This window comes from Erythrolamprus reginae, chromosome Z (genome assembly GCF_031021105.1).
Source record: "Erythrolamprus reginae isolate rEryReg1 chromosome Z, rEryReg1.hap1, whole genome shotgun sequence".
NCBI lineage: Eukaryota > Metazoa > Chordata > Lepidosauria > Squamata > Dipsadidae > Erythrolamprus > Erythrolamprus reginae.
Genome location: NC_091963.1, coordinates 128,518,333 through 128,544,845, shown reverse-complemented (window position 1 = coordinate 128,544,845; position 26,513 = coordinate 128,518,333). Strand labels below are relative to the sequence as shown.

The 26,513-nt window shown below is 40.9% G+C and overlaps 1 protein-coding gene across 1 annotated transcript; it reads right to left on the bottom strand.

Annotated features, from left to right (window-relative positions):
* Window positions 1-757: 757 nt before the first annotated feature.
* LOC139153653 (testicular acid phosphatase homolog) lies at window positions 758-26,513 on the bottom strand. The gene is made up of 11 exons (XM_070727873.1): window positions 26,427-26,513; window positions 20,626-20,721; window positions 18,483-18,569; window positions 15,538-15,675; window positions 12,157-12,255; window positions 8,735-8,830; window positions 7,540-7,672; window positions 4,394-4,476; window positions 2,786-2,892; window positions 1,351-1,520; window positions 758-1,264 (listed from the first exon to the last, which is right to left on the bottom strand). The coding sequence occupies exons 1-11, from the start codon at window positions 26,511-26,513 to the stop codon at window positions 1,179-1,181; spliced, it is 1,182 nt and encodes a 393-aa protein (XP_070583974.1). The 3' UTR covers window positions 758-1,178.

Sequence of the window (26,513 nt, the reverse complement as noted above, 5' to 3'; positions counted from 1 at the left end):
ACCTTGCAGCACTGGATGTAGTGCAAAACTGCACAATAGCTTAACAATCATGTCCTACGCAGTATGTTCTGTGAATGGTAACTCAAGTCAGTACTGAAATAGAAACATAGAAGACTGACGACAGAAAAAGACCTCATGGTCCATCTAGTCTGCCCTTATACTATTTCCTGTATTTTATCTTACAATGGATATATGTTTATCCCAGGCATGTTTAAATTCGGTTACTGTGGATTTACCGACCACGTCTGCTGGAAGTTTGTTCCAAGGATCTACTACTCTCAGTAAAATAATATTTTCTCATGTTGCCCTTGATCTTTCCCCCAACTAACCTCAGATTGTGCCCCCTTGTTCTTGTGTTCACTTTCCTATTAAAAACACTTCCCTCCTGAACCCTATTTAACCCTTTGACATATTTAAATGTTTCGATCATGTCCCCCCTTTTCCTTCTGTCTTCCAGACTTTACAGATTGAGTTCATTTAGTCTTGCCTGATACGTTTTATACTTAAGACCTTCCACCATTCTTGTAGCGGGCAGTTTGAACCCAAAAGCTATGTTGTGTAAAGTCAAAAGTCCAGCTTTCCTGCTAGCTGGTGAGAAATTACTGAAGGCATGAAAATGTAGTGTCTTGGCCATGGACTTCCCAAACTACTGAGTGCAGCATTTGGTGGAAACGGGAATGACATGAAGCTGTTCCTGGGTTTAGTGCAGAGCTTACGGAATATTTGAGACGGGGAGAAATGAGTGGGGACAATATCAAGCTGATGCAGTGTATTTAAATGAACCTTAATTTAGGTTGGACACTTAAAGGGGGAAGCATTTATACGAGGAACTTGAGCACAGGACCTGTAGACGAGAGCTAAAATCTAACACTGTTGTGCCATTGATTTTAACATAATGGCATTTCAGCTAAGCATTTTGCATTCCTAGTAATATCCTGTGCTGAATTTCCTGCTGGCCTTGACCTCCAAGTAGTTGGTTAAGAACAATCCTGGCAAGGAAGTCTTGTCAACTCCCTCCTTTTGTCACACATTCTCCCAATTAGAATGCTGGCTGAGTAAGGCTGGTGAGAAGTCCGAGATGGCTGCATTGCACCACATTTAAAAAAAAAAAAAAAAAATACAAAAAGGCTTCTTGCTCCACAGGGGTTGGACGGTTGCCATCCAGCTTATCTTCATTATCACCTCCTCCAATACAAGACGCCCATGCCAAGCAGGGCCAGGCTCAGCACCCCTACTGCTACAGCCAGGGCTATCACTGCGCTCCCTGCAAATAGAATATTGGATCAGGCTTGAAAGTTTCAATTAACTAGCACTGTGCTAAGAAAGGGGGGGGGGGAAGATGATCTCTACCTGGACCGTTCTGAGGGTTTTTGCATTCGGCATCCCAGTCCTCTGGAATAGCTGTGCGGGTGAGATGAATGAACAGTGGCAATGGACAAGGGGTGGAGCAGCCAGGCAGAGGCAGGATATGGGGCCTGTGGTCACTCCTGTTGCGGTAGAACATGGCAACGCTGAAGGAGCTGAAATGTGAAAATTTTTAAAAAAGTTTTTTAAAACATCCCTCCGGAGCCTACTTTGCCTCGTCACGTCTCTGCCGAAAGAGATATTTATTTGCTGCTGCTTTTCCCCTTGCGCAATCCTTTAAAAGGTTCAGGTTCTGCCACCTCAGCCTCTCCAGTGATGCTACTACAGTCTGGCTAATGCGTCAGCTGCTAAATTTGCTGACAGGTTGTTTGAAGGCAGCCAGCTCTGCTGCAAGGAAATGGTTTTAAAAGTGATGCAAAATCTGGCTCGGAAGCGATATTGTAAGAAAGTAAGAAAGCAAAATGAAATGGCAGAATGGAAATTAGCTTTGTCTAGAATCTTGTACCTTCTCGAGTCCAGGATGTGCAAAAATCTCAATTTTAACATTGATTGATTGATTGATTGATTGGATTTGTATGCCGCCCCTTTCCGGAGACTCGGCTAACAGCAACAATAAAGCAGTGTACAATAGTAGTCTGATGTTAGAAATAATTAAAAGCCCATTAATATATTTTTTAAAAAACATACATACCTACATACCATGCATAGAACTGTAAAGGCCTAGGGGGAAGAGGGTCTCAATTCCCCCATGCCTGACGGCAGAGGTGGGTTTTAAGCAGCTTACAAAAGGCAAGGAAGGTGGGGGCAATTCTAATCTTTGGGGGGAGTTGGTTCCAGAGGGCCGGGGCCGCCACAGAGAAGGCTCTTCCCCTGGGTCCCGCCAAGCGACATTCTTTAGTTGACGGGACCTGGAGAAGATCCACGCTGTGGGACCTAACTGGTCGCTGGGATTCGTGCAGCAGAAGGCGGTCCCTGAGATAATCTGGTCCGGTGCCATGAAGGGCTTTATAGGTCATAACCAACACTTTGAATTGTGACCGGAAACTGATCGGCAACCAATGCAGACTGCGGAGTGTTGGTGTAACATGGGCATATTTGGGAAAGCCCATGATTGCTCTCACAGCTGCTTCCGTGAACTACATAATAATTACGGGAAGGCAAATCATCTTTTTGTGTGTGTTTAGGATACTGCCCAGTTAAGCTCCTTTAAATGTCCTACCTGGACATCTTTGCAAGCCGAAGATTGTTTGTCAAATTAACACTATGGTTCAATATTCACAAGACTGTATGTGTTCAGCCTTTTAAAGCTTCTAACAGGATCCCAAGAATTGTCCTGAGTGTGGTGAAGAGCAATGAACCATGCCTGTGTCTTGTAACTTGCAAGACAGACACCAGCCCACCCTTCTTTGGTTAAACTTACTTGTTGCTTTCTTGGTAGAATTCAAATCCATGACAAGCTGCATAGGGTGGTGGGCGGCCATTGTAAACCCCAAGGGCTGCCTGCAGAGCAATCAAGGTGCTGTCATGCTAAGTAGAGGAAGCAAACAAATAATTACTAAGCCATTTACATAATAGAATAGACTGGATTATCCCTTTTTCCCACACTTCACATTTCCATGATTTCCTTCCTATCCTTATCTTTATTCTTGAATAAAGCTTGGCATGTCAAATTGTACTCTCTGTATTGTCAGGGAAAGGAAAGGTGCTTTTAAAAGTGAAGAAAGGTATTTTAAGTCCAGAGAAGTGGGTTTTTTTAAGTAACATGCTTCTTTTTGTCTCTCATTGGCAATTATTGGCACGAATCCCAGCGACCAGTTAGGTCCCACAGAGTGGGCCTTCTCCGGGTCCCGTCAACTAAACAATGTCGTTTGACGGGACCCAGGGGAAGAGCCTTCTCTGTGGCGGCCCCGACCCTCTGGAACCAACTCCCCCCAGAAATTAGAATTGCCCCCACCCTCCTCGCCTTTTATAAGCTTCTTAAAACCCACCTTTGCCGTCAGGCATGGGGGAATTGAGATATTCTTTCCTCCTAGGCCTTTACAATTTATGCACGGTATGTTTGTATGTATGTTTGGTTTTATAAATAAGGTTTTTTTAGTTGTTTTAATATTAGATTGTTATATGCTGTTTTTTATTACTGTTGCTTGCCGCCCCGAGTCTACGGAGAGGGGCGGCATACAAATCCAATAAATAAATAAATTATAGCTATTTTCCTTTTTTGCTTGTTTATGTTATCTTCCCAAAATCACTATGGTGAGTTGAATAGAAACATAGAAGACTGATGGCAGAAAAAGACCTCATGGTCCATCTAGTCTGCCCTTATACTATTTCCTGTATTTTATCTTAGGATGGATATATGTTTATCCCAGGCATGTTTAAATTCAGTTACTGTGGATTTACCAACCATGTCTGCTGGAAGTTTGTTCCAAGGATCTACTACTCTTTCAGTAAAATATTTTCTCATGTTGCTTTTGATCTTTCCCCCAACTAACTTCAGATTGTGTCCCCTTGTTCTTGTGTTCACTTTCCTATTAAAAACACTTCCCTCCTGGACCTTATTTAACACTTTAACATATTTAAATGTTTCGATCATGTCCCCACTTTTCCTTCTGTCCTCCAGACTATACAGATTGAGTTCATTAAATCTTTCCTGATACATTTTATGCTTATGTTCATTAAGTCTTTCCTGATATGTTTTATGAATAGGCGTATAGATTTAAAATAAACCAAGGAACGGGTAAAATATTCAACCACCAATATCAGGAAGCATGACTGGGTTTGATCCATCCTTGTTTGAAAGTTTTTGCTTATTTTGAAATAAGATGTTCACTCAGCTGGGGCAGTTGTGGGGGAGAGGTAAAGTTTCAACTTTTTTCTGGTAAGCCCTGAAATTTTGCCAAGGCAGCAGCTAGAATTCTCAAGATTGCAGGAAAAATGGTGCAGAGAAGAAGAAGATTGCTCTGAATTCTCTGGATTATCCCATTTTCCAAAGTGGATCTTTGCAATTTTAAGGAACGGGAGAACTTACAGCAGAATACATTATCATCTTAAGAGGCAGATCCTGGCACACAATTTTGGAAAAGTTGCTCAAAATAGCACCCAGCAGCAACCCTGCAGAGAGGAAAATATGCTGTTAGATAATATACTGACATTCAGAAAAGCACAAGACTGAAAAATAACAGCTGCTCAGTGTTGTATCAGAAAATATACTAAAGCTTATAAAGGAAGTTGAAGGGGTCCCGATTTCCCTCCAGCACTGGCTTTTGGCATGTTAAACAACGATTCCCGCCACACGGTGGTGCTATCAAGCAAGCTTGGCTAGTTGCTGGATCCTGAAATGCAGAATTCCCAATGAGATTATGCTATGTTAACGCTAGTATATAACAGCACCACTATGGCATCATTGAACCATAGAAAACCTGTCCTCATTTGGCACATCATTCTACATGGGGAAATGTGGTAAGTTTACATGTCTAAGAGTCACTTTGTAGGGTAGATGGGTGGTATAGAAATTTAAATAAATAAGACAGGGAAGGAAAAGAAAGGAAAAAAGGAAGAAAGGGGGAAGGAAGGAGGGAAAGGGAAGGAAGGAATGAAGGAAGGAAGGAAAAAACTTCTGAGCTGCTACACACTTTTGTACTTTCAGTCATTTTCCATCAAAATGTTCTGTTTTTACTTATTAACTTAGTATTGCAGAATTTATCATACAGGTAGTATTCAATGTACTGTACTACCTGTATTGATTGATCCAAAAATTTATGTTGTAAATTTTGTATGAGCTTTTTTGCCACAATTACTGTTCTGCCAGGCTCTCTGGTAGGAGCCTCCCGAAAATTCAAGGGTACAAATTGCAGACACACGCACACGTTTGAAAATTCAAAACAATGTTCTTTATCACAAAATTCAAAATAAACTAAGCACTCCTTTTGTATTGCAAAGCGCACTCATCCCAAAACAACCAGGTAGTCTGTACAATTTCCCTTAAGCAGTCATTAAGTACTTAGCCAGCAGCTGTGAAGAAACTTCACACCCCTTCTTCCATGCTCTGCTGTGGTTTCAAAGGTGTGAAAAATCAACAAAGTCCAGAAAACAGCAACACACGATTCCTGAAGAACTGCGATCAAATACTCTTTCACAATGGCCAAACCCACACGCTGCTATTTATAGCAGCATCCCTAATTACTGGAGCCCCACCCAAACACAGGTGGCCTCATTTTCTCTTGTAATAATCCTTCAGTTGTTGTCTCCTATGCATCACTACGCATGCGTGGATGTGTCATTAATTCTTGTTCAGAATCCAAGGATGATACAGATGATTGATCTCCTGGGCTGTCTGCCAAACTCCCCTCTTCCCTGTCACTCATGCTGCCTTGGTCAGAGGAGGCTTCATCGGCTGATTCCATCGGGAGCAAAATAGGCCTGCGACATGTGGATGTCACCCCCACATCCACCTGCACATTCCTTGGGGCAGGAGCTGGGCCAGAGCTAACCACAACAGTTACTAAGTGAATAATTGCAACTATTAAGTTAGTAAGCACGGTTGTGAACCCTTTGCCTATCAGGAAAACACAAAAAAACCCCAATGACATGTTCCCCGGACACTGCAACCATCATAAATATGAACCAGTTGCCAAGCATCTGAATTTTGGTCACCTGACCATGAGGATGCTGCAACAGTTGTTAAGTGTGAAAAATGGTCATGTCACTTTTTTTCAGTTCAGTGATGTAACTTTGAACGGTCACTAAATGAACTGTTGTAAGTCAAGGGCTACTGCATATGTCTCTGGAGATTCTCAGTCATCCAGGTCATGGTTGTCTCAAGGGTAGACAGCGGAACTGGGTCTTTTCCCTTGAGGAAGAAGTAGAAAACGTTTTGCTTCTCCTCCAAGAGGCTTCGTCAATCCTTCCATCTCCCTGCCATAAGAATTGGTGAAGCTTGGATGTACATAGGCGTAAAATCAGAGGGAGGAAGAAGGGAAAGAGGAGAGAGGGGAAAAAGGGGAAGGGAGGAGAGAGAAAGGTTAGAAGGGAGAGGGAGAAGAAAGAGGAGGAGGAGAGGAGAGAGGGAAGGAGGAGAGAGAGGAGAGAAGGAGAAAGAAGAGAGAGAAAAGGGAGGGAGGTAAAGAGAGATGGAAGTGGTACGATATCGTGTGGGGGGAAAACAGACAAGCAACCTTACAATGTTATATGTATATAAACAGTCCAATATTGGGTTCCTACTTGGACAAGGGGGGGAGACAAGCATTCCGGTAAGGAAAATGGCGATACATGTGCAGTTCCAGGAGACTAACATGCAGCACATGTGTCGGAGCAAGATTTGGCTTCTGTGCATGCACAGAAAGCAAAATCTCGTGCATGAGATTTTGGTGGTGGGGGGTTTTGCTTCTGCGCATGCGCAGCCAAAATCTCGTGAGAGTGTGCATTCCCTCGCGAGATCTTGCTCCATGTGCAAAAGAAAAATCTTGCTGGGGTATGTGTGCGCACCCGCCGGACATGTGGAGCATGTCACGGTAGTGAAAATGATTAAAGTCCATTTGAACCTTAATTACCGCGGAGGCGATGGATGGAAGCTTTTTAGTTATTTGTTCAAAACAAGGTTTCTTTTATTATAAAAGTAGAAAATAAAACGTGTCTCAGTGGACAACATAACAAAATACGTCTTACGTAATGGTGGATAGAAAGAAAGAAGAATGGAGTTTTAGGATGAAGAAGAAGGAAGTAGTGTTAGATGTGGCAGGATATTACATCATAATAGGAGGAACTTAATAAAGCACACACAGTTAACTCTTTAATTACTAAATGTCTCTGGGGCTGGCAATATTCAGCATGACAGAGCACGCCGGTAATGGTGGGAGCTGGCAACCCTTCACTGGTCCAGTTGCCTTTTGAAGGCAAAAAGAGCACATTTGAGACACAATGAGCCGAGGTGGTGCAGTGGGTAGAGTGCAGGGCCCTAAAGCTGCAGGTCAGCGGTTCAAATCTCATCGCCGACTCAAGGTTGACTCAGCCTTCCATACTTCTGAGGTGGATAAAATGAGGACCCCGACTGTGGGTCTAAGTAGAAGGGCGTCATTTAAAAAAAAAAAATCAAATAAATAAATAAATAAAATGTATCATGTACTTCTTGATCTTGATTCCAAACAAAGGCAATATGTAATTCATATTTAATTGTACCTCCAATGAATCGAGCTTTTTCCTGGGCAGCGTGCATTCCCACATGCGCTTCAATATTAAACACTTCTATCTCTGAGAGAGTTGACAGAACCCGTGGCGTAGCCCAGCTAGGCAAAGTCATGTTATGGGTTTTCTGTATGGAAAATGGAAAAAAAAAAATCAAATGAAAGTTTTCTAATGAAATGGAATCTTGCTTCCATATACAGTGGTACCTCTACTTACGAACTTTAATTCGTTCCGTGACCAGGTTCTTAAGTAGAAAAGTTTGTAAGAAGAAGCAATTTTTCCCATAGGAATCAATGTAAAAGCAAATAATGCGTGTGATTGGGGAAACTACAGGGAGGGCGGAGGCCCTGTTTCCTCCTAGGAGATTCCTAGAGAGGCCCCATGGAGGCTTTTCCCCACCTTTTCTGGCCCTGTTTCCTCCCAGGAGAGTCCTAGAGAGGCTCCACAGAGGCTTCTCCCCACCTTTTCTGGCCCTGTTTCCTCCCAGGAGATTCCTAGAGAGGCCCCACGGAGACCTCTCCCTACCTTTTCTGGCCCTGTTTCCTCCCAGGAGATTCCTAGAGAGGCCCCATGGAGGCTTTCCCCCACCTTTTCCGGCCCTGTTTCCTCCACAGAGATTCCTAGAGGGGTCCCACGGAGGCTTCTCCCTGCCTTTACTGGCCCTGTTTCTCCCAGGAGATTCCTAGAGAGGCCCCACGGAGACCTCTCCCTACCTTTTCTGGCCCTGTTTCCTCCCAGGATATTCCTAGAGAGGCCCCATGGAGGCTTCTCCCTGCCTTTTCTGGTTACAGTTAAGAGGCTCAGGTTTGTAAGTAGAAAATGGTTTTTGAGAAGAGGCAAAAGAATCTTGAACGCACGGTTCTTATTTAGAAAAGTTCGTAAGTAGAGGCATTCTTAGGTAGAGGTAATTCCCAACTTACGATTCCAATTGGGACCAAAATTTTTAAGGCAGGGGCTTGCAAACTTGCAAGTGGGTTGCAAAAGGTTGCAAATGGTGATCACGTGATCCTCCAGCATTGCAAACTTTGTAAGTACAGTATATGTCAATTGCCGAGTGCCCAAATTTTGATCATGTGACCAACCATGGAGATGTTACAATGGTTGTATGGCAATTTTTTCAGTTCCTACTTTGAATAGTCGCTAAACAAATGGTTGTAAATTGAGGATTATTTGTAATGCAGTATCTTACCTGGCAGAAAAGTGTGTCATGCACCTTCCAGAGGCCTCTCAGGCTCAGCTGCTCAGATTTAAGCCCTGTATAATTAGCCATCTTTTCCATAAAGCCCTGCAAGAGAGGAAAACAGAAGTAGTTAACTAAAGCACCCAAGGTTCATTGTGCTCAATTATTTCCGTCTCAACTAACCCTGTAGTCTTATTTTCATTCATTGCAGATTTTCAGGGTGAACCTAAGCAGACATGAACTATTTATGTTCAGGTAAGATAGAACAAGTTATGATTGTTTCCCCAAACTTAGATCTGATTAGCAGAGGTTTTTCCCACTGTACTAGAAACAGAGGTTAATTTCAGAAACCACTGAATCATATCTGGGTCCTGGAATTGACTCATTTGATTGCTTTGTAGATTTTCAGACAACTTAATCAAAGTATAAGCTATTACCTTTATTTGAGATATTACAATTGTGCTATGAAGCACTTGAAATCCGAAAATGTTTTTTCAACAATAAAACTTTATATTTAGCCATTTCTCACTGAAGTAATCCTACTCAATCCTCCTGACTTGTATCCCATCTGGGATAAGCTACGTGTAAATTAGTACTGATTATTTCTGAGGCAGTGATGGCTCAAAAGAAACTTTTCTTCCTTTAAAAGCTTAATATCAGATTGTCTCCTTTTATTGCCGATCTAAAACTCTTCCCTTGCAAATCAACCACTAATCTTTCTTCATGGAATGGATCCTGATAAAAAGAAGATGCTTTATTTTAAGTGGTCCTGTCTAGGATGACATTGGCAACTACAGTATTTCAAACAAAGCAAGACCTAAATGTAATGAAAGAGTTGAGAAGATGTATTTTTTAATTCCTAAATGCCTGTTAAATAACAAACTATATCAGCCTGTATTATAACACGACAATGCAAGTGATGCAAATTAGCTTGTGTGCTTTTTATTTGCTTTTTCTAGATTTTTATTATTTCTATTTCATACTTTTTTTGTTAAGTACCCATAGACTTATTTACAAATAAGTAACTCCATATGTAATAGGAGTTAAAATTAATGGAAATGACATCTGCATAAAAATGTTGTTGTAGGACAGTGATGGCTAACCTTTGTGTCGTTGCAGTGCCAAAAGCAGGGGGAGTGCAGGTGGTCACACATGTGTGTGCCCACACCAATAATTCAATTGTCCCTGGTCCCGTGCATCTGCGTGTAACTTTCTTGTCTTTCCCCCTTTTTTGGCATGTGATGGCACAGTGGGCCCGTTTTTCACCCTCCACAGGCTCCAGAGACTTTCTAGGAGCCAGAGAAGGGTGAAGAAGGCCTTCCCCACCCTCTGAAGGCCCTTCTGAGGCGGGAAATGGCCCATTTGTTGACTTCCGGTGGGAGTAGAAGGCTCATTTTCCACCCTTCCTAGCCTCCAGAGGAAATAACAGACTCCCCCTACCCCTCCAGAAGCCCTCCGGAAGTCAGAAACAGCTTCCCAAACTGGCTGCTGGAGACTCATGGGAGAGGAGGGGGCATGGCTAGCCAAAAATCAGCCAGCCGGCGTGCTCATACGCACTGGAGCTGATCTATGGCAATAGTTCCTGTGCCAGCAGATTGGGCTCTGCATGCCACCTGTGGCACACATGCCATAGGTTCCACCACTGTACCCTCTAAGCTGCGCGCATGCGTGCGCATGCACCCCAAAACACTCCCGTGAGAAAAAGTGAGAGAGAGCAAGAGGGGGAGAGAGAGAGAAAGAGAGAGAGAAAGCAAGAGAGAGAAGAAAGGAAGGAAGAGAGAGAGTGAGAGAGAGCAAGAAAGAAAGAGAGAGAGATGAGAGAGGAAGGAAGAGAGGGAGAGAGGGAGAGAGGAAGAAAGCAAGAGAGAGAGAGACAGAGAAAGCAAGAGAGAGAGAAGAGTGGAAGGAAGAGAGAGAGAGAAATGATAGAAAAAAGGGGAGAAAAAAAGAGAAATGAGAAAATGATTGAGGCAGAGAATGACAGGAAATAGAAAAACAGAGAGAGAAGTGACTCTTGATGTGAAGCATATGGTAAAAGCACTTAAATAATAACAAAGAAAAAAAAACCCAGCCCTCACCTGTTTTTATTAATAGTTATGTTTTTGGTTTTGCTAGTTGTTTTAGTTTTAATAGAAATGGATTTTGGTTTTTTTTAATTATTAATTTCTTTTAATAAAAAAGAAGGGATTTTTTTCTTATTTGTTTGTTCGTTTGTTTGTTTGTTTGTTTGTTTGTTTGTTTGTTTTTCTATGCCACCCAGTCCCAAGGGGATTGCCGCTCAGACACTATACTTTTCTGCCCACACTGAAAAAAAATTAGAGGGAACATTGGGTTCCACATCCCGGTTATAGGATCATGTAAAATGGATCAGTTTGTTTCAGAATTGATGAATGATATAATTTTTTGTTATTCAAGATCAAATGACCCAAATAATTGCAAATGGCATACAATTAATATACAGTTATATTTAACTGTCTTGTGTGGAGTATTTCAGATGCCACAGACTTGACTGTTATTTCAAGATATCCTTTGGTCTATTATTCAGGAGTCCATAAACTAAAGTTTCACTGTATTGCTATAGTTTTATATTTTGGCAACTGTTAATATGTTTTGCATTTGTTTTGTTTTTACAAATGCTTTGGATTTTTACTTGTTCTTACTTTACAGGCTACCATGGAACCATTCAGATAAAAGGTGAAATAAAAGCATTTTAATCAGTATTAAAGAACTTGTGAGTCTTCACATACTACTGAACCACAAGTCCCAGGATTCTTTACTGTTTCCAGACTATTAAATACTGTAGTTCAGCAATATCTGAAGTTATCTCATCTTTTTCAAAAAATCAAGTACCTAAAAGCATAGTTCATATAACATGCAAAATTAAGCTAAAATTTGTTCCCCAATTTGTTTAGGGAATCCAATCATTATCCTAGCATATTGTAGGAAATATATATTACATTAGGCATAATATAGTTTGGATACAACATGTTAAGTTAACTGTTAATCTATGCTTAATGGGTTGCAAAATTTCAATCAGACAGAAGATAACCTTTTGGTATTTGCTTTGTCTACCATGATTTTTAAAAAAGCCTAATTACAATTAAAGTGTCTAGACTTAATATTGAACGGGATGGCTAGGAGAATCTGTTTTGGCGGATGGAGGCTTGGAGCATATTGTATAGGCATGCAGTAATTTATTTAGACCATGTTGGACAGGAAAATTAAAATTGTATGAAAACATTATCACTTTCCATGAGCAAAAAATGTTGGTGATGGAATGGATGGTCTATAAATTTATGTATCCTACAACAGAAGATTAAATTGCCTTTACCATTCATCCACTTCTTTTTCCATTTTGAATTGTGGGGAATCCTACTTCTGGAATTTGGATTTAAATTATTCTCCTTTTTCTTAGCCCTATTCCACCATACCTTCCATTGTCCCAATCTAGCTTGATAGCTTGGCAAATTAATAGTCTCTTCCATCAATTGTTGATATCGTTGGCAGGTTCTGGTTGGTGGTTTTAAAAGCTGGGGACAGAAGTAGGGAATATAGAGCATTAGATAATTTGTCCCAGGCTGAAACTATTGGGTTGTACTTCACTGTTAAAGAAATCAGGTACTTTGACTAAATACAGGTAATCCTTAACTTATGACCATAATTGAGGTCCAATTTAGTGTTAAGTGAGACATTCATTAAGTAAGTTTTGCCCCTTTTTGTGACCTTTCTTGCCATGGTTGTTAAGTGTGTTACTAGAGTTGTATAACTGTATACTTATGATCCTACAAAAGAATCATAAACAGTGGGTGGGATTCAAACAGTTTGCACCAGCTTGAGAGACTCATTCGTTAACTCTTTGTAGAGTTCTGCAAACCGGCTAAATAGTCTCTGCCTCCCTGCCTAACAATCCGAGTAGCTCACACACACCTCATACCTTCCTGCTCTTTTGTAATTAGCCAAAGGAAGAGAAAAGAAAAAGAAGAAATAACTACATAGAAATTTCCTCAGCAGAAAATGTCTTACTCCTTTAAAACTTTAAAAATATGAATTTAGAGATGTAATTTCTCCTAGTTTTCCACTACAAAAAAGACTTTCAAGAAATACACAGATGAAAACTTTTCTCCCATATATTTATAATTTACCCCCATGATCTGCAAGATTTCTAGGAAAGGATATACCAAACCCCCCCCCCCAAAAAAAACAAAATTATAATATTAAAACTAGGATTACCATATTTAAGTTAGTCCTCTATTTAGTGTGCATTCTGTTTCTTCAAAGCCTAAAGTGAACACATCATTAGTAACTGGGGATAAAATTATTTTTTAGGCAGCAAGCATTCTAAGGTCAAACATGTGAAATACTGTATGCAAATAACAAGTGAAAGCTAACTAACTAACTAATACCTTCTGCTGCATGAATCCCAGCAGCCGATTAGGTCACACAGGGTTGGCCTTCTCCGGGTCCCGTCAACTAAGCAATGTCGTCTGGTGGGACCTAGAGGAAGAGCCTTTTCTGTGGTAGCCCCAGCCCTCTGGAATCAACCTCACCTTCTGCAAGACTCTGAAGACCTATTTATGTCACCAGGCATGGGGTAATTAATATATCCCCTCTAGTAAGATTTATGCATGGTGATGAGTTTTTGGAAAGGGGCAGCATACAAATCTAATAAATTGAATTGAATTGTGTAATTTTGATTGTTTTAATGATAGTGGAGTTTTAGCTATAGTTTTTAATTATTAGATTTGTATTGCATTGTTTATTGTTGTTGTGAACTGTCCCGAGTCTTCGGGGAGGGGCGGCATACACGTCTAATAAATTATTATTATTATTAGTAGTAGTAGTAGTAGTAGTGCAAAAGATGTGCTTGTTTTATTTTCCATTATTTTACTCCTGAGCAATACATGTACATACACACACACAATACATATACACATATATAAATATACACACACATGTGTGGGTTTTTTTATACAACTAAGCAATAAAACCCCCACATCTTTTTATGTACTGTATGTTGCATATGCAGGATCTTGATGACAATTGTCAACTTGGCTTTTTTGATTCTCTGCAGATATTCCTGAATCCAAATACTGTACTGAGAAAGCTAACAAGTTGGGCCTCTATTGAAGTAGGTTTTCCCTAAATCCTGATTAAAATATATGTTGGAATAATGGCTGACAGCTCATTGTCACAGAAGCAATGTATGAGAATCAAATCTCTCTGCATTTATTTCAGTATTAAGTTTACGTTTATCGGAGAACGTGGGGCAGCTTACAACATATAAAAAAGACAATATATCAAAATCCAAATAATTAATATTCAAAGTTACAACTACAGTATAAACTAAAGAACCAATTAAAATACCCATTCAATTGTCAAACTAAACAAAACTCTATTGCTGTGCTACACCAATGTTTGCTTCCAGGTGGAACTAAATTTCTACATTAACCTTGTTTGACTCTTGTAGAAAAATAATGATCCTAGATACTTTAGGGCCAAAAAAAGAGAGAGAGAAGAATTCCAGTTAATCCTTATCCACTTTATTTATTTATTGTTAGATTTATGTCCTGTCATTCATATAGGAGATCCAAGCAACATATAAAACGTAGTGCTTTATCCTCATCTTCCTTTTTTTCTCCAAAAGAAATTTCTTATGAAAAAGGTAAGAAAGATTGACTGTCCCAAAGTGACTAGCAGGACATATTCTAAAATAATACATTCTTTCCATATGTGGTGCTGACCAGATTCACCCCAACTGTCAAAGGTGCACTGAAAATCTTTGCAGGTAGTCCTCAATGAAAAACTATTTGCTTAATAGTTGTCCAAAATTACAATGACACTGAAAAAAATTAGCTCATAACCAGTTCAGAGGTGGGACCAGGTTTCCTGAACCAATAGCTACCCACTGATGATGATGATATCACGGAACCAGTTTGGTTGGTGCCAGTCCATGGCCAGTGCCATTTAGGAAGGAATATTTTTTGATTTTTAAAAAAAAACATTCTTCTGAGCATGTGCAGAAGCTGAGTTTTTGCAACTCTGCATACGGTTGGCATCTTTTTTTCAGCTTTAAAAAATAATTTTTAAAAACAAAAAAAATTCTGAGCATGTGCAGAAGCCAAGTTTCCAGAACTGCGCATGTGGTCAGCATCTTATTTTTAGCTCCCTTCCTCCCGATTTTCTGGCAATGCGCATGTGCATGAAGCGTGCTTGCACTCACGAGGCGCAACCACACGGTGGGCGCACACCTGGACCAGTTCTCACACTTGTGACAGTTGCAGTATCCCCACACTTACATAATCAAACTTCAAGTACTAGGCAACTGTTATATATTTACAGTGTCCTGGGGTCCTTGGATTATCGTTTGCAACCTTCCTGGGAGCATTTGACAAGCAAAATCAATGAGAGAAACCAAATTCCCTTAACAACTGTAAGATTCACTTAACAACTGCAGTGATTCATGGCAAAAAAAGGTCATAACATGGGACATGACTCGCTGCCTTGCTTAGTAGTGGAAATTTGGAGTTCAACTGTAGTCATAAGTTGAGTATTTTATTTCTAGGGAAACTGTCAGTTAGCAAATCAATGTTGTTACCCATTCACCAACGTTTTGTATACATATCTTGTAATCCATATTATAATTGTTTTTTAAACAATCATACCACAAATTTATGAAGCTACATATTTATACTTTTTGTTGTTATAAATTCTTTTCTACTGCCCCACGTCGTTTCACTGAACTGGTCCTTGCAACGTATCGTGTGTAGCCATATAAACTTTTAGTGGATTACGTACGGGTTGTGTTCACTTACTTTGTCAAACTTAGTAGGCACAGTGTGGATGGGAATAGGTTTCCAAGGAATCTCTGGATGTGAATTTGGATAGAGCCCCATCAGGTTGGCTTGGGCACTCATGATGGTGCGGTCATAATCGGTGCTCCTGACGTAGATCTGAAACAGCGGATAACCATGCAGTGAGTTACCTATATTGGCCACAAATTGACCAAAACATTGACATTGTACAGGTTAGTATAGGCCAGTGATAGCAAACATTTTTTTCCTTGGGTGCTGAAGGAGCGTGAGTGTGTGCTATCGTGCATGCATGAGTGCCCACACCCATAATTCAATGCCTGGGGAGAGCAAACACAGTTTCCCTTGCCCCCCCCCCCCCCGAGGCTCTCTGGAGGCCAGAAACAGCCTGTTTCCCAACTTCGGTTGGGCCCAGTAGGCTTGTGTTCCTTGGAACCAGGGGAAAGTAAAAATGCCCTCCCCCATCCCCCTAGAGCAGTGATTTTCAATCTTTTATGAGCAGCGGCACATTTTTTACATTTACAAAATCCTGGGGCACACCACCAACCAAAATGACACTCTAATACAGTACATATTATACATATAGTTAATAATATAGTTATGACCTATAAGTTATGGCCACACAATGACAAGTGCGCGGCAGCCCGAGTGGGGAACTTCCTGGGTGTGGGTGAGAGGCGGCCTGCTATTGGTTCATTGCTAGTGGTCGGGATGAATCCTAGAAGGTGATTGGTCAGTGAGTGTTGCCTGTGCCACTCTTCCTGTCACTGATAGCTGGAGGGATTGTGATGGGAATGTTTATTTCGGATGGAGGTGGCTGGCAGCGGGACAGATAAATGGCCTCCATGGGCCGTATCTGGCACATGGGTCATAGTTTGGGGACCCATGTTTAATTTCCACATGGCACACCTGACCATGTCTCATGGCACACTAGTGTGCCGCGGCACACTGGTTGAAAAACACTGCCTTAGAGGCTCTCTGGAAGCTAAAAATGCCCTCCCAGAGCCTCTGTGTGAGCCAAAAATCAGCTGGCCGGCACACACAATAATAATAATAATAATAATAATAATAATAATAATAATAACAACAACAACAACAACAACACGAATCCCAGCGACCGATTAGGTCCCACAGAGTGGGCCTTCTCCGGGTCCCGTCAACTAAACAATGCCGGCTGGCGGGTCCCAGGGGAAGAGCCTTCTCTGTGGCGGCGCCGGCTCTCTGGAACCAACTCCCCCCGGAGATTAGAACTGCCCCTACTCTTCCTGCCTTCCGAAAACTCCTTAAGACTCACCTTTGCCGTCAGGCATGGGGAAACTAAACATCTCCCCTGGGCATGTTAATTTATACATGGTATGCTTGTGTGTGTGTTTGCTATTACATGGGGTTTTTCTTAAATCGTTAAATATTTTAATTAATTGGATTGTTGTGACTGTTTTTACTTGTTGTGAGCCGCCCCGAGTCTTCGGAGAGGGGCGGCATACAAGTCCAACTAATAAATAAATAAATAAATAAATAGCAATAACTAACAATAGTAATAGTAATAGTAATAATAAATATAATAATAATAACAACAACAATAATAATAATAATAAATATAATAATAACAATAATAATAATAATAATAATAATAATAATAATTTATTGGATTTGTATGCTGCCCCTCTCCATGCATGTTGGAGCTGAGCTACGGCAATGGTTAGCATGCCAGCAGATATGCTTCACATGCCACCTGTGGCACCTGTGCCATAGGTTCGCCATCACTGGTACAGCCTTTCTTGTCTTCAATTTATAACCACAATTGGGACCAAACTTTCTGGCTAAGTGAGGAAGTCATTAGGTGAGTTATGCCAGATTTTTGTGACCTTTTTTTGCTCTGGTTGTTAAGTGAATCACAACATGACTCACATGAAATCACATGAATCTGGCTTCCCCCATTGTTTTCATTTGTTGGAAGTCCCCTGGGAAGGTCATGATGGTGAATGCATGACCCTGGGATTGCGCATGTGTGGAAGCAAAATATCGGCAAAAATTGCTGAAATCTCACGGTCACACGCGTCCTCGTGAGAGATTTTGTTTCCTGCACATGGGCAGAAAGCAAATTTTGCAGCAGGCGTGCACATATGACCGCCAGCCAGCGGGAGCTGTGCATGTAGCTCCATTTCCGCCAGCGGAACGGCATCCCCCCCCCCCGGTGGGGGGATCAGCCCACCCCTGGAGTAAAGGAGAAACCTTTGGGAGGTTTTGTCATTATTTTTAGAATGAGTTTTCGAGAAGTGTTGGTTTTAGATTAAGATGTTTTGGTTATCACAGATCTAACCAAAGACACCCACCTACAAACTATTGAGCCGGGGTGGCGCAGCAGGTAGAGTGCTGTACTGCAGGCCACTGAAGCTGACTTGTAGATCTGAAGGTCAGCGGTTCAAATCTCATTACCGGCTCAAGGTTGACTCAGCCATCCATCCTTCCGAGGTGGGTAAAATGAGGACTCAGATTGTGGGGGCAATAGGCTGGCTCTGTTAAAAAAGTGCTATTGCTAACATGTTGTAAGCCACCCTGAGTCTAAGGAGAAGGGTGGCATAAAAATAAATGAATGAATGAATGAATGAATGAATGAATGAATGAATGAATGAATGAATGAATGAATGAATGAATGTTATTCATTCATTCATTCATTTATTTAAATAAATAAATTTATTTATTTATTTATTTATTTATTTATTTAAATAAATAAATAAATATAAATAAATAAATAAATAAATAAATAAATAAATAAATAAATAAATCTGAGCAAGGTTGTGGTTAGGGTTTGGATTCATTGGTTGCTGCTGTTTATTTTAATTATTATTTGTCTTCCCCTGTTTATGGTACCATTCAATTTGTTTGCTACCTCGGGAATTCAAAGGAGCTGAATTATGTTGACCAATGTATTATTAAAGAAATATTACTTCTTGTGGTTTGTAGGAAGGGCTCAAAAATCCAGCGTATCTCTCCCGGAGGAATTTTCCCAGAGCCTTCTGTTGCAAAATGCCCACCTAAACAGGGAAAAAGCAAACATTAAAATACTACCCTCCGAAAAAGGCTTGCTTTGTGGCTGAAGAGTAATATATAAAGTGAATAACAGCCTGGATACGAGCAAACATGATTCCATGGCTGACCTCTAGTCTGATACAAGGCCTGGCATTAGGCTGCTGCTTGGATTTGTCTGCAAGGAATTTAAGCTTCTGAAGCATTTGTTTGTTATTCCTTAGATTTTGCATTCTTGTATTGTGGTAAGATTTATAGCTGTCCTCAAGAACTTTTATCTAGCTCCTGCACATGCAACTGCTGGCAACAGGATAATTTATAAGATTACTTACAGGAAGCTGCTGCTGCTACTACTATTATTATTATAAAATACAATACAGCAAACAAGATCATTATGCTGGATTTTGTATTTCATCATCAGTCGGGTGCTTCCCAAACACCTAGGACTGAGTGATGTAGCGGCAAATTATGCGTGCCGGTCCAAGTAAAGTGGCCTTTTGCAGTTGATAGATGGAGATTTTGTCAATTCCGATGGTTTTCAAATGTCATTGAGATCTTTTGGCACCATGCCAAGCCTCAATATAGTCTAGTCTAGTCTAGTCTAGTCTAGTCTAGTCTAGTCTAGTCTAGTCTAGTCTAGTCTAGTCTAGTCTAGTCTAGTCTAGTCTAGTATAGTATAGTATAGTATAGTATAGTATAGTATTAGTATAGTCTACAGTATTCCCTCGATTTTTGCAGGTTCGAACTTTGCAAAAAGTCTATACCACAGTCTTTCAAAAATATTAATTAAAAAATACTTCACGGTTTCCCCCCCTATACCATGGTTTTTCCTGCCCGATGACATCATATGTCATCGCCAAACTTTCGTCTGTCTTTAATAAAAAAATTTTTTAATAAACTTTAATAAATAAACATAGTAAGTAATCTAAATGGTTGGTCAGGGAATGGGAAATTGTAATTTAGGTGTTTAAAGTGTTAAGGGAAGGCTTGTGATACTGTTCATAGCCAAAAATAATGTATTTACTTCCGCATCTCTACTTCGCAGAAATTCGACTTTCACGAGCGGTCTTGGAACGCATCCCCCGCGAAAATTGAGGGAACACTGTACCATAATATAACATAACATACCATGACATAACATAATATTGTTGTTGTCAAAATGTTGCCAAATGTTTACACTGTATTCGCCATCTTTGTCCACTTATCAGGTCAAGGATCTGGGACAAACAGATGTTATGTAGGATGTTGTGGTTAGCTCTGGCCCAGCTCCTGCCCCAAGAAATGTGGATGTGGGGGAGACATCCACATGCTGCAGGCCTGTTTTGCTCCCGGTGGAATCTGCTGATGAAGGCTCCTCTGACCAAGAAGACATGAGTGACAGGGAGGAGGCGAGTGTGGCAGACAGCTCAAAAGCAGATCAATTATCTAACTCCTCCTTGGATTCAGAACAAGAGTTAATGATACAGCCACGCATGTGGAGAGCGATGCATAGGCAACAACAACTGAGAGATTATTATCAAAGAAAATGAGGCCACCTGTGGTTGGGTGGGGCTGTGGTCATTAGTGAGGCTGCTATAAATAGCAGCCTGTGGGTTTGGCCATTGTGGAGGATTATCTGATCGTTGTGTTTCGTGACTGCTTTACTGACTTTAACTTTTTGTGTGCTGATTTTTCCCTGCTTTGAAACTAAACCAGAGCAAAGTGTGTTTCACTTTGTGAAAGAAGAAGGACTGTGAATTGCCTCACAGCTGCAAGCTAAGTATCACAGGACTGATAAGGGATTTGTACAAATTACCAGTTTGGTTGGAGACGAGTGCTCTTTGCTATACCAAAAGAGGGCTTAGTTTAAGTGAATTTTCATTATAAAGAACATTGTTTTGAATTTTCAAACGTGTGTGTGTCTGAAATTTGTACCTTTGAATTTTTGGGAGGATTCTACCAGAGAGCCCGACAGAACATAAGACAGGCTGCAACAGGCACCAAGCGAGGATTGTCATTTGACCCCTCTTCTGCATGCCAGCACAGGCTACCATAACAATAATTACAATTTACCCCTGAACATACCTCACTCAGCTGCTGGAAACCATGTGGCCAAGCTGCTGCTTTGTGGGGATCTGTAGGGTAAGTGCTGATAGGAGATCGGTCACCATGGCGATAAACCTGCGAAAGGAAGAGTTGCAAGATTGGCAGTTATAGACAACCAAGTAAGTTGACTCTAAGGAGGGTTAACTACATAACTAGCTTAAACTAGGATTGATAAATCACCATTACTCTGTTCATCCAATATAGGTTATGATATTGGTTATGATGACCTATAAAGCCGTACAAGGCATCAGACCAGACTACTTGCTGGATCGCCTTCTGCTGCATGAATCCCAGCTAGGTCCCAAAGATTCAGCCTTCTCCAGGTCCCATCAACTAGACAGTGTCGTTTGGAGGGGCTTAGGGGAAGAGCCTTCTCTGTGAGGGCTCCGGCCTCTGGAATCAGCTCCTCCCAGAGATTCGTACTGCCTCCATAAGAGTCTAAAGACTCATCTATGCCACCAGGCTTGGGGCTATGATTCTAGCCCCCTGGCCAACGAATGACATGTATGTTGTGTTGAGTTGTATGATCGTTTTTTTTTAATAATGGGGATTTTAGTTTAGATTAGCGGGTTTATATTAATTGTATTTGTATTGCATTGTACTGCATGAGTCAAAAAGAGGGCGGTGAAAATATTTACTGACCCCTCGCATCCTGGACACAAACTGTTTCAACTCCTACCCTCAAAACGTCGCTACAGAGCACTGCACACCAAGACAACTAGACACAAGAACAGTTTTTCCCGGACGCCATCACTCTACTAAACAAATAATTCCCTCAACACTGTCAGCCTTTTTACTAAATCTGCACTTCTATTCTACCAGTTTTTCTCATCATTCCTATCATCCTTTCCCTCCCACTTATACTGTATGAATGTAACTTGTTGCTTGTATCCTAAGATTTTTATTAATATTGATTGTTTCTTCATTGCTTATTTGACCCCCCCTATGGCAATCATTAAGTGTTGTACCACATGATTCTTGACAAATGTATCTTTTTCTTCTATGTACGCTGAGAGCATATGCACCAAGACAAATTCCTTGTGTGTCCAATCACACTTGGCCAATAAAATTCTATTCTACTCTATCTATTCATTGTTCTTTTATATGTTGTGAGCAGTCCCCAAGTCCTCGGAGAGGGGCAGCATATAAATTCAATTAATAAAATAAATAAACAATAGCATGCCCAAATCAGTAAACTCAGTTATAGTTTAGGATGAATGGGCTTGTTTACATAACGTGCTAAGGCTAAAATCACATTATGCTGAACCTTATGTTAACCAGCTTTTTAGCCTAACACAGCAACTTCTGCAAACCCACTTAGAAGTTTAAGGAGAATATCAGTAGCTCAGGTTTGAAATAAAGGATCCTTGGTACTCTCTGCGCTTGGTTCTTTTCTTGCTGATATTACATTACCAATATTAGTGACATCATCAGTGGTAGTAGGGAGAAAGGTTTGCCCAGAGTTCTAGTGGATTGCCCTGACAACATTGATGAAAATGGTCTTGTTGTTTCTTTGTTTGGGCTGTTCACTGTTAGCTTGCTCAGTAATTCTTTGATTGGGGTATTGTAACATCTTGATTATTGGTCTGATGTTAATTTTGTGGCTAATCTCTGCTCATCTGAGTGTTGATGAACAGGGGATGATGCAGAGGAAGTGTTTTGGTGTTTTTGTTCCATTTCTGAACAGTATGTAGATGTTTATGTCTAAGTAATAATTTGCAACTTCATCAAAATTGGCCTGACCACTCAATCCATACTAGCATAATCAACACAACTCATAAAAAGGATAACATCGCCATACATCAAAAACATCTCAGAAACCACCACCAGACTATTACAACCACACGGCATTGGTGTAGTACACAAACCAACTAAAGCCGTCCAAAACATCCTAAGTAAACCAAAAGACTCAATAGGCCAGAAAAAAACCCAGGAGTCATCTACAATATAATATGTAAGGACTGCAACAGTCACTATGTAGGACTAACAGGCAGAAGACTAGCCGAATGAATTTAATTTAATTTATTAGATTTGTATGCCGCCCCTCTCCGGAGACTCGGAGTGGCTTACAACAATAACAACAATGTAAACAAATCTAATACATTAAAAAAAACCATCTAAAAACCCATTATTAAAACCATACAACACATACAATACATAAATAATATAAACCCAGGAGCTCAATTTCTTTGACACCGAACACGACCCCGAACTTTGCCCAAAGTTTGAAAAAATTTCGTGCTTGTGTTCGGCATACCGAACACCGCAAAATTCAGTACAAACCCGAATTGTGCGGGTTCAGTTCGTCCATCACTAGTCATTACCAACCCTTTAAATTGTGACCGGAAACTAATCAGCAACCAATGCAGGCCGCAGAGTGTTCACAAGATGTGGGCGAATCTAGGGAGCTCCACGATAGCTCTCGCAGCCACATTCTGCACGATCTGGAGTTTCCAAACACTCTTTAAAGGTAGCCCCATGTAGAGAGCGTTGCAATAGTTGAACCTCGAGATGATGAGGGCATGAGTGTCTGTGAGTAGAGACTCCCTTTCCAAGTAGGGACGCAACTGGTGCACCAGGCAAACCTGGGCAAACGCCCTCCTCGCCACAGCAGAAAGATGGTGTTCTAATGTTAGCCGTGGATCGAGGAGAATGCCCAAGTTGCGAACCCTCTCCGAGGGGGTCAAAGATTCCCCCCCCAGGGAAATGAACAGACAGATGGGATTGTCCAGATGGGAATCCGTGAACATCAGCTAGCAGATAAAAACAACATATAGACCAGGGCTGTCCAACTCATGGTCTGCGGGGCTAGATGCGCCATGTGTTGCCCACACTCACTCCAGTTAAGTGAAGGGGGGGGAGTTATGATACATCACATGACGACACCATAACGATGTGAGTTTGACACCCCTGATATAGACAGACTTAATACCGTTTTAATTGAAAAACCATGACAGTCCTACACCAAATGAAGTCCAAAATGCTAGAGAATCTTGGAAATTCTGGAAACCTGGGCATTGTGACTGATCAGCAATCAAAAGACACATGGACCAAGGGTGGTATTCACTTACATTCCATACTGGTTTGCAAATATGTGCTATGCTCCCATGCACCCTATCAGTGCATGTGGGGCTTCCACTTACCAGCTGCTACTGGTATGTCTTCCGAGATTGTCTTGGACGCGCATGCGCAGAAGCAAAAAAAGCCAAAAATTGATGAAATCTCATGCGCGAGAGCATCCTCGTGTGAGATTCCGCTTGATTCACATGCACAGAAGGCAAATATCATGCGTACACATGTGTGCACACATTGGGGGCATGGAGATGCATGTGCATCTCAATTTCCGCCACCGGAACCCCAATCCCAGCTATACCGGGTGCAACCCATTATTGGTGCACAGCCTTGAAAACGTGGATAAATGCGACATGATTACATCTGGGTGGATGGGCAGGGCCATCTGGAGTCAGCACCACCAGTTCGCCTGAATTGGATAGAACCAGCTGAATGCCTTCTCTGACATAGACATAAATAACATCTGCATACTATGCATAAGGGACAATGAACAATCCAAAAAGGGAAGAGTAAAGACTGAAACACCTCCCCATAAGCAATCAGCATCCAGATGAGCATAGATTAACCACAAGATTAACATCAGACCAACAACCAAGAAGTAAACAATAACCCCCGGGCAAGCAAGCTAACAATAGAAAACCCAACCAAATTACCATCAAGACACTCCCATCAATATTGAGAGGACAAGACATGGTGATAAATCAAAAAGTAAACACAAGGCCAAAACATCTCCCTACAACAGCCAGATGAGTCTTTGGAGAGGGGCGGCATACAATCAATCAATCAATCAATCAATCAATCAATCAATCAGCATAAATTAGAAATTGGCTGTCTGGGCTCATCCACAATGTTCATAAATAAGATAATAAGATGGGCTACAAAAATGGTCTTATTATAAGATAATAAGACGGGTCCAAAGACGGGCTACAAGAATGGTGGAAGGTCTTAAGCATAAAACGTATCAAGAAAGACTTAATGAACTCAATCTGTATAGTCTGAAGGACAAAGGGAAAGAGGGGCATGGTAGAAACATTTAAATATGTTAAAGGGTTAAATAAGGTTCAGGAGGGAAGTGTTTTTAATAGGAAAGTGAACACAAGAACAAGGGGACACAATCTGAAGTTAGTTGGGGGAAAGATTAGAAATAACGTGAGAAAATATTTACTGAAATAGTAATAGATGCTTGTAACAAACTTCCAGCAGACGTGGTTGGTAAATTTAAACATGCCTGGGATAAACATATATCCATCCTAAGATAAAATACAGGAGATAGTAGAAGGGCAGACTAGATGGACCATGAGGTCTTTTTCTGCCGTCAATCTTCTATGTTTTCTATGTTTCTATGTAATAAAGTACAGTACTTAGTGCCACAAGGCATGGACCCTCTTGACCCACAAAAACAAAATAGTTCCTAGTACTATTATTTATCTTTTTGTATTAAATCCATTTCTCTCTCTCTCATTTACGCAGACATACACAGATAGATTATATCTTCCCCCCACCCCCTGCTTTCTTTTCCATATATACTATATAATACTATATATATATATATATATAATACTATATAATACTATATAATACTGCTGATGAGTCAAGATACCTGTACATCATAATCCCAAACCCAGATTGAGTCTACCATATCCTAAAACAGCATGGAAAGATAATAGTAGCGGACTCTTAAGAAGTAGGTTTTCCAGTAGCCTTATAAAATTATATACATAATTTTATAAATAAAATTATGCTTGAGCGAGCAAGGCCGAAAGCACCAGCCTGAAGATGATGACTGGGACCTTGTCAAAACATCGCCAGGATTCTACAAACCTAACACGAGAAAAGAATATGCCAACACCTACACACACACACAGTAGCATTCTTCTAGACCTCATTATAGATGATGCACATGATAGCATATTAGAACTTCTGTTGCTATAAAACCCATCCTTCTGAACTATACTTCAATTCTCTCTGTGACCCACAAGATTGATATTTTTGCTTTCCTTTTTTTTCAAGCAATTGGAGACATGACAAAGTAATCATATGCCATTCAATTTTTGTTAATAGTTCAATTTTTGTTGAACTATTCATGTTGGGCAGGCACTAAACCCAATCAACATGGCCTCCTTTTACCAAACTCTATCAAACTCTAAACAATCCACAACTTAAATCTCCACCTTTTTCAACGGAGATCCCATTAACCCATCCCAAGAACCAAGCAGGCAATTATTTCCAATCCCTGGCTGCAAGCCGGGCTAAAGAAAACATAGAATATAGAATCATAGGGCTGGAAAGAACTTCAGGGACCTCCCTGCTCAAGGCAGGAGCATTACACCACCCCAGTCAAATGTTTGTCCAATCTATTTAAAAAAAAACAAAACAATGATAAGACCAGCCATCTAAGAGGATGTTCTCTAGAGCAGGGGTCTCTAACTTTGACAACTTTAAGACTTGCGGACTTCAACTCCCAGCAAAGCTGGCTGAGGAACTCTGGGAGTTGAAGTCCGCAAGTCTTAAAATTGCCAAGGTTGGAGATCCCTTCTCTATAGCTCCTGCATTCTGCTCCTTTGATTCCATGCAGCTTTCTCTTTGCCTATCCTGACTGTGAGAAAATAACGGGTTTGAGCACTTAATGGGAGAAAGCTGGTTGAAATCATCTTGTCTGGCCCGAGACCCTGGGATTCCCAGCTGTGCCATTGTCCCAATCTGTGTACCAGCGTAACGAAGCGAAGAATTCTTCCTTGGGCAGCTGGGAGAAACAGCATCTCCAGGAGGAGAAGAATCCACGCTGGGAACTTCAT

What these genes read in the sequence shown, in the direction of transcription:
- LOC139153653 (XM_070727873.1), bottom strand. Translation starts at nt 26,513, where the DNA reads ATGAAGTTCCCAGCGTGGATTCTTCTCCTCCTGGAGATGCTGTTTCTC. An exon ending in GTTTCCAGCAGCTGAGTGAG is followed by an intron (nt 18,570 to 20,625) that starts GTATGTTCAGGG and finishes TTCCCTGTTTAG; the next exon opens with GTGGGCATTTTGCAACAGAA. An exon ending in TGCCTACTAAGTTTGACAAA is followed by an intron (nt 12,256 to 15,537) that starts GTAAGTGAACAC and finishes TTCTGTCCCCAG; the next exon opens with CTTTTAAAACCACCAACCAG.